Here is a 10,953-nt window from a genome sequence, read left to right as displayed (position 1 = left end):
TTGTTGTTTGGCGGGTCTGGGCTGGGGATTTGAACCCACCACCTTAGGTGTACGTGGCTGGCGCCTTAGCCAGTTGAGCTATAGGCGCCGAGCCAGGCCTAGTCCTTTATGTTGATCAGGTTATTACAGTCCTTTGAATGGTTAACTTGGAGAGGTTCTGCTGTATTTACATTTATGTAAAGAGCTAGTAAATGTTCAAAGTCCAACAATCCAACAGGAAAACAAGCCAAGTTTATGAATGGTGTTCATAATGGTATATCCACATAATGGAATATTATATACCTAAATAAAAGAAAGATGTCTGTGTGATATAAAAAACTCTAAATATTTAGAGTGAAAACAACAGACGGAAAATCATACAGGGTGTCCCTAAAGTTGCTATACATAGGGAAAATGGGAAATTATAGTTAAATATACTTTTATTTCAAAAATATTCATTATAAAGTATTTACACAATGTTCTCTATGTGTTGGCCACCTCTTTGTAAAATTTTGTAATGAATATTTTGGAAATAAAGGTACGTTTAGCTACAATTTCCCATTTTCTCTTGTGTGGCAACTTCAGGGACCTCTTTTGGGACACCCTTTATAACTGTTGTATGTGTGTTTGAGTGTATATATTGTATATCTGCTACCTTTTGTATAAAAAAGAAAAATGAAAATTTACTTGCTTGTTTTAAAATAAATGAATATAAGAAAAATACATAAGAAATTAATAAAATAATTATCTGTGTTTATGAGACCTCTCAAAATATGCTTGTTAAATATTTTGATTTTTGAGTCATATTAATGAATATATTATCTATGCAAAAAAATAGGTAGATAATAAGTAGAGTTCAATAAGAAAAACAAACATGGACATCCTCTAAAAGCAAATCTGTTTTAGAATTATTGTTTTGGAATACTCTTATTTTAGATGAGTAGCATCAAGGATGTCGAGACTAGGTTTGTTTCTGCTAAACCTATCTGAAAATTAAGTAATGCGTACGTTTTTTTCATTTTAGTATTAACAGTACCAGCAACAGACATTGCTGAAGAAACTGTTATAAGTGAAGAACCACCAGCTAAGAGACAATGTATCGAAATAATTGAAAACAGGGTGGAATCTGCAGAAATAGAAGTAAGGAGTCTTTTACCCGGTGTGTTTTGCTCCAGTCATCCAAAATAAATTCAATTTACTTTTATTTTCTTTTTTATTTTTGTCTCTTATATTTATTACTGACAGTATTGTTTCAATACAGAATGAAAGCGCATAGTATTATGATTTTGTTTAATTTTTTTTGCCTTATACATATAGCAAGCCCTCAATAAATAAACATTGAATGAATGAATGAGCGAGTGAAGAATTTGTTTGTAACAAAGTCTGTCATCTGATAACACTGGGATGTCTTTTATTCTTGCACTCCATCCTTTATTTTCTATTAAACTTACAAACACACCATTCTCACAAGTCATTAAAGGAAATACCACTCTATACTACTAAAAATTTATTTTCTTTCATAAACGAAATGCAAATGCCTAATTGTGCTCGAGTATTCTCTTTAAAAAAAATGATGTTTGTCAAATGGGTTATTTTGCAAAAAGCAATAGATAACTGCTTCTTTCACTATTAAGTCTTTTAAGGAAAATAAATTAATTTTGACTGATAGGATTTAACTTTTTTTGCCCTCTCCCAAACTAGCTTGTAAGGTAAACCAGTTTGTGGGTGTAAGGATAGTGGTGTCATATTTTTTTTTCTCATTTTATAAATAAAGCTGTGTTCCCTGAATTTGACATTTATTTATCAAATGAAAACAAAGTTATCCTTCAATAACTTTGAAAGAGCAACTGCAGTATAAACAGCATTGGACTTGAAATAAAATAAACTGGATTTGAATCCCACCTCTTGTCCTATTAGCTTTGAGGCAAGATAGCTTCTTTCTGAATTTCAGTTTTATTATGTCTCAAAGTGGACTTTAGATTAATCTCTCCATTTTAGGGTTTTTGTGAAAATTGAAAAACTCACATTCATTTTGTAATATTTATAATATCTGATACAGGGTGGTCATAAAGTTCATTAAATTGTACATTAACTTTATGGCCACCCTGTATATGTATATATATAGTAAATTTGGTGACTGTGTAATAGTTCTGTGAAAGGTTCTTATCATAGAAAGATGAAGATTTTTTTAAAAAGTCGCTTAAAAGGAAACATAATTCTAACTAAAGAAAATTAGAAATTGTGCTTCTCAAATTCATTTAAATATAAGACTGATATGTCTTTGGCCACAATCACAGATAATATGTCATTGAGTTTAAAAGAACATGATTCATGACTTAGCCAGAATATTTGGTAGAATCATAACTTTAATTATTGATAATGGGTTGTTTTGTCTTTAAAATTTAAAGTGATATGAAGGATATTCAAGTAAACGATTTATTACATTGAACAGAATCAGTATATTTATTGTGTAATTTATTGCTTTTTTCCTGATAAGTCAGATCTTTTTCAGACATAAGATGAAAAATTTTGTCATGTACTTTTAACTGTCTAATAAAACATTTTAAATTATTTGCATTTTTATTAAATACAAGCTTATTTTGTTGAACAAATTACATTTTTTAACCAATGAATGTACAGCCTGTACTTTTACATACCTAATCACTAGTGAGCATTGCTGTTTCCCTCAAGTTCAACCTGATTCCTCTCTTATAGTCTTTGAGAGACCAGGAGAAATAAATAAAAATAACAGGAAAGGATGAATTGAGGTATATGAATTAACTAACCAAGGGAATGGAACTTCAGGGAGAGTGAGTTTTAGTTTGATCAAAGAATGGCGGTTTTTGTGTGCTATATTTTGTTTTTAGTAATTAGAGCTTTCTGGTAATGAAAATCTTATTTTCCATCACTGGAAATGTTGAAGCCAAGGTTGCATGACCTGTTAGGGCTGTTACAGAGGAACCTTGAAGAACATAGTCAGTATAGATGGTAGAGGTGGGCTGGAGATGCAGAATGAAGAGATGATCTCCAATGTTTTCATCAAACCAGGTAATCATTATCCTTATAAGATATGAAATCATTCTTTTGAAAATATTTTTCTAGATAACTAGTACTCTTGGGGAGAGATTTTTATTTTCTTTTCTAAGGGACAGGTTGACTATTAACTTAAAACGCTTCTCAAAAGCAGTGGGTCTTAACTGGGGCAATTTTAATCCCAGGGGACATTTAGCAACGTCTGGAAACATTTTCGTTTTCCATGATTAGTGGCATTCTAATGGTATTTGATGGGTAGAGGCCAGGTAGACATCCTAACAATACACAGGACAGCCCCCCAGAATAAAGAACTTTGTGGTTGAAAATGTCAATAATGCTGAGATTTAGAAACTCTGAAGAAATTTAAAAATTAACTCATATAAAATCTAACATGTTTCATTCTGTTTGCAGTTGTCCTAGTAACGTCTATAAAGAAGGTACTAAGAATTTATGTTTATAGAGTTTCCCAACTAACTATGGAGAGATTTACCAATATCAGGAGAAATTATATAAGCTGTATGATTTTTAAGAGACAGAGTTTCAGGCGGCGCCTCTGGCTCAGTGAGTAGGGTGCCAGCCCCATATACTGAGGGTGGCGGGTTCAAACCCAGCTCCAGCCAAACTGCAAGAAAAAAAAATAGCTGGACATGGCAGGTGCCTGTAGTCCCAGCTACTTGGGAGGCTGGGCCTAGGCCCAGGAGCTGGAGGTTGCTTTGAGCTGTGACGCCACAGCACTCTATCGAGGGCAACAAAGTTAGACTGTCTCTTAAAACAAAAAAAAGACAGAGTTTCACTTTGTCACCCTCGGTAGAGTGCTGTGGCGTCATAGCTCACAGCAAACCTCCAGCTCCTAGGCTTAGGCGATTCTCTTGCCTCAGCCTCCCAAGTAGCTGCTACTACAGGCACCCGCCACAACACCTGGCTAGTTTTTTGTTGCAGTTTGGCCAGAGTTGGGTTTGAACCCACCACACTTGGTATATGGGGCCAGCGCCCTACTCACTGAGCCACAGGCACCGCCGAGCTGTATGGTTTTTATATCTGATTTATAGCAATATAAGAAATGAAATAGGTTTGTTTTTTTGGAGGTGAAGTTATGAATAAGACACCAAATTGCAATAATGTATGTGTGTTTATATAGATATTTGGGGGGGGGGGTGGTCAGGTGAAGACTGGAAAACCTAAAACAGCTGTAACACTGCAATAATACATATAATTTTGTTACTACCCCTTGATATTACTGCATTAAAGAAATTTTTAGAGGAAATGTGCTAGTTAAGGATTTCTTCCATAAATAAACATTAGAATATTCTGAATTTAAATTAACCTTTGTATTTGTGGGAGAGAAGAAATACAGTTAGTACATTTGTTAGTTGTTAACAGAGTTTCTCTATTACACAACTTGGTTGTGTAAATTCAGAAAGTACCTTTACTTTTATTTGCCATGGAGGTTAGGATAAATATATTTAATAGTGAATTTTATTTATTTTTGATGAAATATTTGTGTCTTTTTTTTTTCTTTTTTGAGACATAGCCTCAAGCTGTTACCCTGGGTAGAATGCAGTGGCGTCACAGCTCACAGCAACCTCCAACTCAAGCGGTTCTCCTGCCTCCACCTCCCAAGTAGCTGGGACTACAGGCGCCCACCACAACACCCGGCTATTTTTTTGGTTGCAGCCGTCATTGTTGTTTGGCAAGCCGGGCTGGATTTGAACCTGCCAACTCTGGTGTATGTGGCTGGCGCCTTAGCCACTTGAGCTACAGGCACCAAGCCAAAATATTTATGTCTTTTAACTAGTGGAGATTTGAGATCCTTAGTGTTGTTTAAAAATCGATTTCTGTAAACATATAACATTTTACTTGATACAAAATTTTCCAATCTATTTTTCTTGTATTAATGGATATCCTTTCTGATCTGCCACAGCTTAAAATTTTCTTTAGTCTTCTCTCTTCTTGGTAAGTCTTTTCTCAAGGGTGGGAGAAGGGAAAGTTTGTTTTGTAAAGGCCAGGTAGCAAATGTTTTTGATTCCAGGGACCACAGTCTCTCTTGCAACGACTCATTTCTGCCATTGTAGTGGGAAAGCAGCCAGAGACAATTTGGAAATGAGTGGGTGTGGCTATATCTCCATAAAACTTTATTTGTAAAAACAATGATACTTGTTATATTTGGCCCAAGGCACTTAGAAAGATTGCTGTTTACACATAAGCAAACAGTCCACACACCTCTCCCAGTTTCTTTTTCTACAAAACATTTAGTGGTTCAGGAAGCTGGGTCTGGAATCAGATTTCAGGTTAAGTTTTATTTTATGATATTCTGATTGTGTGATTTTGGTCAAGTTATTTAGCCTTTCAAAGTTTGGCTTCCCTGTCAGTAAAAAGGGGGAGATAATAATAGCACTTACATTATATTGTTGTAAGGATTAAATGGGAATGCACGTGAAGGGTTAGTATAATGGCAGTTCTACAGTAAATACTTAGTAAATTTGGTTGCTGTTATCCTTCTAAAATTCACACTGAGGGATGGTAGAATATAAATCAGTAACAATTTTCTACTTTGTAATAGGTTAAGCAAAATATAAATCTGAATATTAGAAAATTTCATATTAAGACAATAAAACTGTTGTGTCATTGCTGCTAGCTGAAGCAAAATTCAGAATCATCTTTAAGGCCAGGTGCAATGGCTCATGCCTGGAATCCCAGCACTTTCGGAGGCTGAGGTGGGTGGATCACCTGAGCTCAGGAGACCCCATCTCTAAAAATAGCTGGGTGCTGTGGCGGGTGCCTGTAGTTCCAGCTACTGGGGAGACTGAGGCAAGAGAATCACTTGAGCCCAAGAGTTAGAGGTTGCTGTGAACTATGGGGTGACAAAGTGAGACTGTCTTAAAAAAAAAATCATATATAAGTTTTAAAAAGCAGACTCGAGTCTTTCCATGCTCTGTTATTCCATTGACTGATATAATAGCAATATTTTGCCTGGGTTTGGAAATATCTTCCTTACTGCTACCAAATCTTCATTATCTTTGGGATATATTTTTTGTAGAATTCTTTTAGTTAGATCTCTAGGGGAGAAAAGTACTTTAGTATTACGTATTGTTTACTTAAAATTGTTAAAATCCTTTTTATTGTGATTTTACTGCAAAAGATCAAAACCATAGGATTAGCATTTCTATTTAAATACATCAAAATCTCAAACGTCAGTCAGTCTGTTGCACTATTCATGTGTGAAAGCAAATTACGTTTGCATTAAGGAATTCTCTTCTCCATAACATATGTTCAGTAAACATTTGACAAATAGATTTGGAAACAAAGAACCCATGAGTAAAATGAAAAATGATATATATTTTCCACTTTTCAGCGGTTTTTGCTTTGAAAAGTGAGATGGCAAAAGGATCTCTTCCCCAAAACTTGCATTCCTAAGAACTAAGTAAAAAATGAAAACACTTACATTTATGTTAGTCATGTTTTCAGTCTTGAAGATTAAATGTATTCAAAGAGTAGAGCTTTGGAAGTAGAGCCGGAAAAAAAAAGAGGAAAAAGAGCAGTGCTAATGGTCTTTGTCTTTCAGATTTTATCAAATTAGCCAAAAAATGCAGTATAAAATGAGCCTTTTATTTGGCCTCCTAGGTGGAAGGGAGATGTCTTTCCATTTCTATTAAGATACATTTGACTTCTTGATATTGAAATATGCAGTAAGGAAAATAGGATTAAGCTGTTTTCACTGTTAGACCTTCTTACTCAGTTTGCTTTCATCTTTTGTAATAATTGTGAATCCCTTGCTGATTCTGTTAATAGCTAATTCTATAAAATACTTTAGGGTTAACCTATTTCAATATTTCCTACCAAGTCAAGACAAACTTTTTACTCATTCAGAACTTTGACTACCAAAGGATCTTGTTTCTCACACATGTGTGAAATTTTAAAACACTTATGTATGGCTGTGAGTGCACCTGTCTGAGGTGGGGTCTGGCTCCAGGGGAAGCAGCATCCAACCCGTACCCTCTTCCCCCATCCCTTCCATTGGTGTCTTCACAGTCTTGCATACTTCACAGCCAGAGTACTGGCATTGATTCGTTACCAGAGGCTCATCTGACTGGTTTCTACATTGTCATCTTGCTTGGAGTTACTGTAGGAAGAGGGTGGCAGGGGTATAAGAAGGTGGCAAGGTAGGACCCAGGCATTGCTCAAATTGGAGGAAAGGGATAATCCTTTCTTCTGTGTTTTACATTTTGTGTAATTGGGAGATTTGTAGCCCACTTGTACATATAATCAGTCACTCCCATATCTGGTGGACCCAGGGAAAAATAAATGTTGAATCTATCTATCTATCTAAATGTTGAATCTCTCTCTCAGTGCGGAGAGGGGGATCAGTTATATGTGCCTCCTATGGACCATATGACTAGTGAAGGGAAGGAAAGCTCGATGCTCACAATGGACAAGAGTCAAGGAGGCAGTGAAGTGTTACAGCTCTTTTAGAAATGATCTAGCAAGTTTTCCAGTCTCCACTGCAAGACACTCCCAGCCTTCCAACACACACACAAAAGTGTATATAGGCAGAAACCCTCATACTGTCTTTCCTCAGCAGACTGCCAGCCCTACTTCACCTTTAGTTCACTTTGGGCCAAGTGTCCAGTGTGAACCTGGCTTTGTGATGTATAATCCTATCCCCAGTTCCCACCTCAGATGCCAGAATAGATTCTGGGCATCTGTGATTTCTAAGACCATGGAAACTTGCCTTGAGCTTGGGTCTGTGCAGATTGAGCTTTTGTTCACATGCTTGCTTAGAGGTATGAGAAAGGTTTTGGAAATGTTTTTTTAAGTTGTTTTTCCTGGTATAACTCAGTAGGAGCAGAGTGAGGAGGAGGAGGATTTTCATTGGATTGGATTTGTGTTTCACCCCCTTGATTTACTGAGGAATTTAATATGTGTATTTTGGACCTATATAAGTTAATGGATCACGGTAGAGAATTTAGTGTTTTATTGACTTGTAAAATAGTATGGCTCGGCACCTGTGGCTCAAGTGGCTAAGGCGCCAGCCACATATACCTAAGGTGATGGGTTCAAATACAGCATGGGCCTGCCAAACAATAATGACGGCTGTAACCAAAAAATAGCCAGGTGTTGTGGCGGGCGCCTGTGGTCCCAGCTACTTGGGAGGCTGAGGCAGGAGACTCGCTTGAGCCCAGGAGTTGGAGGTTGCTGTGAGCTGTGATGCCATGGCACCCAACCCAGGGGGACAGCTTGAGGCTCTGTCTCAAAAAAAAAAATAATAATAATAACATAAAATAAAATAGTATAATTTAGGAAATATTAATCTAGATCAGTATTTTTTTTTGCCATTTTTGGCCAGGGCTGGGTTTGAACCCACCACCTCCAGCATATGGAGCCAGTGCCCTACTCCTCTGAGCCACAAGTGCCGCCCCAGTATTCCTTATTTTAAAGGTGAATTACCTTACTTGCTGTTAAAATATAGTTGTAAAAGCAGTATTAGAATCCTATAAACCTGACTCCTTACTATGAGACCTTGAGAAAGCCAAATCATCTCTAAGCATCATTTTTTCTCGTCTGTAACACGAGCTTAATATCTACCTGGGAATAGGTTTTGGCTTAATAATATTTTATAATACTACCTTTAGGTTAAAAAAAATCACAAATAGTGATATGAAGAGGTATGCTTGTATATTTCCCTCTTAAAACTCTTCACTAGTTTTTGTAGTACATATAAAAGTACAGACACCTAATTTAGGTTCTATTAGTCTTATTTCTAATTAGGAAAATAATTTCCTTGAAGTCAAAGGCTAATCTATATTTCATAATGTAAAACAAAATTAGAGGCTTAATTATTAGTGATTTTGTTGAAAAGTCAAAACGTCTAGGTAATTTCAACAAGTGGCTAGTGCAGTGGTTCTCAACCTTCCTAATGCCGCGACCCTTTAATATAATTCCTGTGGGTCGCGACCCGCAGGTTGAGAACCACTGGCTACTGTCAGCTACTCTACCTTTTCTTTTTTTTTTTTTTAATTTAAAGCATGCATGCTTATGTGTGTTAATAACATATTTGTGCAAAAATTGAAAAAAAAACTTTTTTTTTAATTAGGAGAGAGAAGCGCTTCAGAAACAGCTGGATGAAGCAAATCGAGAAGCACAAAAATATCGACAGCAGCTTCTAAAGAAAGAACAGGAAGCAGAGGCCTACAGGCAGAAATTAGAAGCTATGACGCGCCTTCAGACTAATAAAGAAGCTGTTTGATTGAAATGAACATATAGCTTGATTTTACTTTTGGTCAAGAAAGAATACAATCTTGAACTGTACACAATAAAGGTACAGTCACGGGAATACAGGATAATAGAAGACTACAGATCGATAATTGGACTTAAGCCATGAGCTCTGAATTCTTGTAACATAAAACTTTAGAAGTTGTGAAATGTATTTAAAACTGAATTCTGTAAATAGTTCTTGGTTGTTTTTTTTTTTACAGTTCCAAATGAGTTGATAAAGATTGTTGAAGAGATCCAAAAACACAAAAAGCCACTGTTTTTGTGAATTCTTTTTTGATTTTAGTATAAACCTTAATTTCTCAGAAACAGAACAGTTTTAAGGGTGATCGTTGTTGATTAGACCAAATGTTGTGTAATAATTATGGTGGACTGATGCTGGAATTACTCCTGTAGGTATAAACTTCTATATGAAGAGATTTCTCCCAGGAAATCTTTGTACAGCTTTAAGTTGTCTCAGATTCTCTGAAAACATTTTTTAGAAAGCAAAATTTTTATATTTGTTCAATTTCAGCTATACGCAAGTAGATTTACATGTATATGAAGCAAATATTTTTTAAACTTTCTGTTTGTACATATTCTGCATGTTTTATAATTTCAAAATGCATCACTTAAATAGGTATTTTTCCCACAAAGATGATGAAACTTACCAGAAAAGGAAAAAAAAAAAAAAACCTCTGACTATTCTACAGGTCATTGAAACTAAACTATCAGTTGGTTTTATTGGAATGACAATGTTCTTGGAAGGAACAGCGTACAAGATAACTTGAATTTGCAAACTCTGCAAAACCTATACTTTTTTGAAAATTTCATAGTGGGGACGTGAAACTGTATTCTGTGCCTTCCATCATGATTTCCACATGAAAGCACTTTAAGGCACTGGATTTTAAGATAATGTTTTTGGAAAACTCACTGCATATGGGTTTCTGAAATACTTCATGGACTGATTTCTCCCCCAGGAAATTATTCTTATGAAAAAAATTGCTTTTGTATGTAGAACAAGAACTTTTTGTACTACAGTGATGCTCCGGATATGTCTAACATATCTTTTCCTTTTCCCTATGAAAACTCAGTGTCTGTGCTGTGACTTGCTCTCATCACAATATTGTTGAATTCCACAATGTATGAACCTTTTTTTTTTTTTTTTGCAAAACATAACTTCCACCCCCTTTTTTCTTGCTTTATTTTTTAATGTTTTATTGCTTTATGGAAATGTTTAACCCTAAAACCCCTCTAGATTACTTATACTGTATAAAGAAGCAATTACCCTTAAAACTGTACTCTGGTCTACTTTTCTATTTTACAATTAAATATCTTTTCCACATACGTTCAGTGTACATTTATTTTGTCAATATTTTATTCATATGTTACAAATTGTATACTACTGTGTATTTGAGCCATATTCTACCATATGAAAATATATTTTACTCTTCACTCTGTGACTTTAAAATTCCCAAAGTAACTTTAGGAACTTGTTAGTTATCTCTCCAAAATTACCAGTATGACTAATGTAATAAGGGAACCTGTGGACTATTAGCCTGATACTTGCCATTCGGGAGCTCTTAAAAAGGTCTTGGGGGCTCGGCGCCTATAGCTCAACCGGCTAAGGCGCCAGCCACGTACACCTAAGGTGGCGGGTTCGAATCCCCAGCCCGGACCCGCCAAACAACA

At 35.7% G+C, this 10,953-nt stretch overlaps 1 protein-coding gene and 1 non-coding gene across 8 annotated transcripts in view; both read left to right on the top strand.

Moving 5' to 3' along the window:
* GABPB1 (GA binding protein transcription factor beta subunit 1) overlaps positions 1–10,669 on the top strand; it is an 83,605-nt gene extending 72,936 nt beyond the window's left edge. For 5 of the 7 annotated variants that reach the window (XM_023510067.1, XM_003784348.3, XM_023510066.1 and 2 more), the window contains 2 exons: positions 1,004–1,119; positions 9,104–10,669. In XM_023510067.1, the coding sequence (XP_023365835.1) occupies positions 1,004–1,119; positions 9,104–9,256 (269 nt within the window). In that variant the 3' untranslated portion in view covers positions 9,257–10,669. Of the gene's footprint in view, positions 1–1,003; positions 1,331–9,103 lie in introns of those variants that run through there. The other 2 variants (XM_023510069.1, XM_023510068.1) reach the window with 1 other exon arrangement.
* LOC111723438 lies at positions 7,463–7,526 on the top strand. Its single transcript, XR_002771971.1, has one exon. It is a non-coding gene; the product is annotated as a U7 small nuclear RNA (small nuclear RNA).
* Positions 10,670–10,953: the final 284 nt, after the last annotated feature.

This window comes from Otolemur garnettii, unplaced genomic scaffold (genome assembly GCF_000181295.1).
Source record: "Otolemur garnettii isolate 467f Iridium unplaced genomic scaffold, OtoGar3 scaffold00011, whole genome shotgun sequence".
Lineage (NCBI taxonomy): Eukaryota > Metazoa > Chordata > Mammalia > Primates > Galagidae > Otolemur > Otolemur garnettii.
Note: the sequence above shows the minus strand (reverse complement) of the source record. Positions and strands in the feature narration are given on the sequence as shown.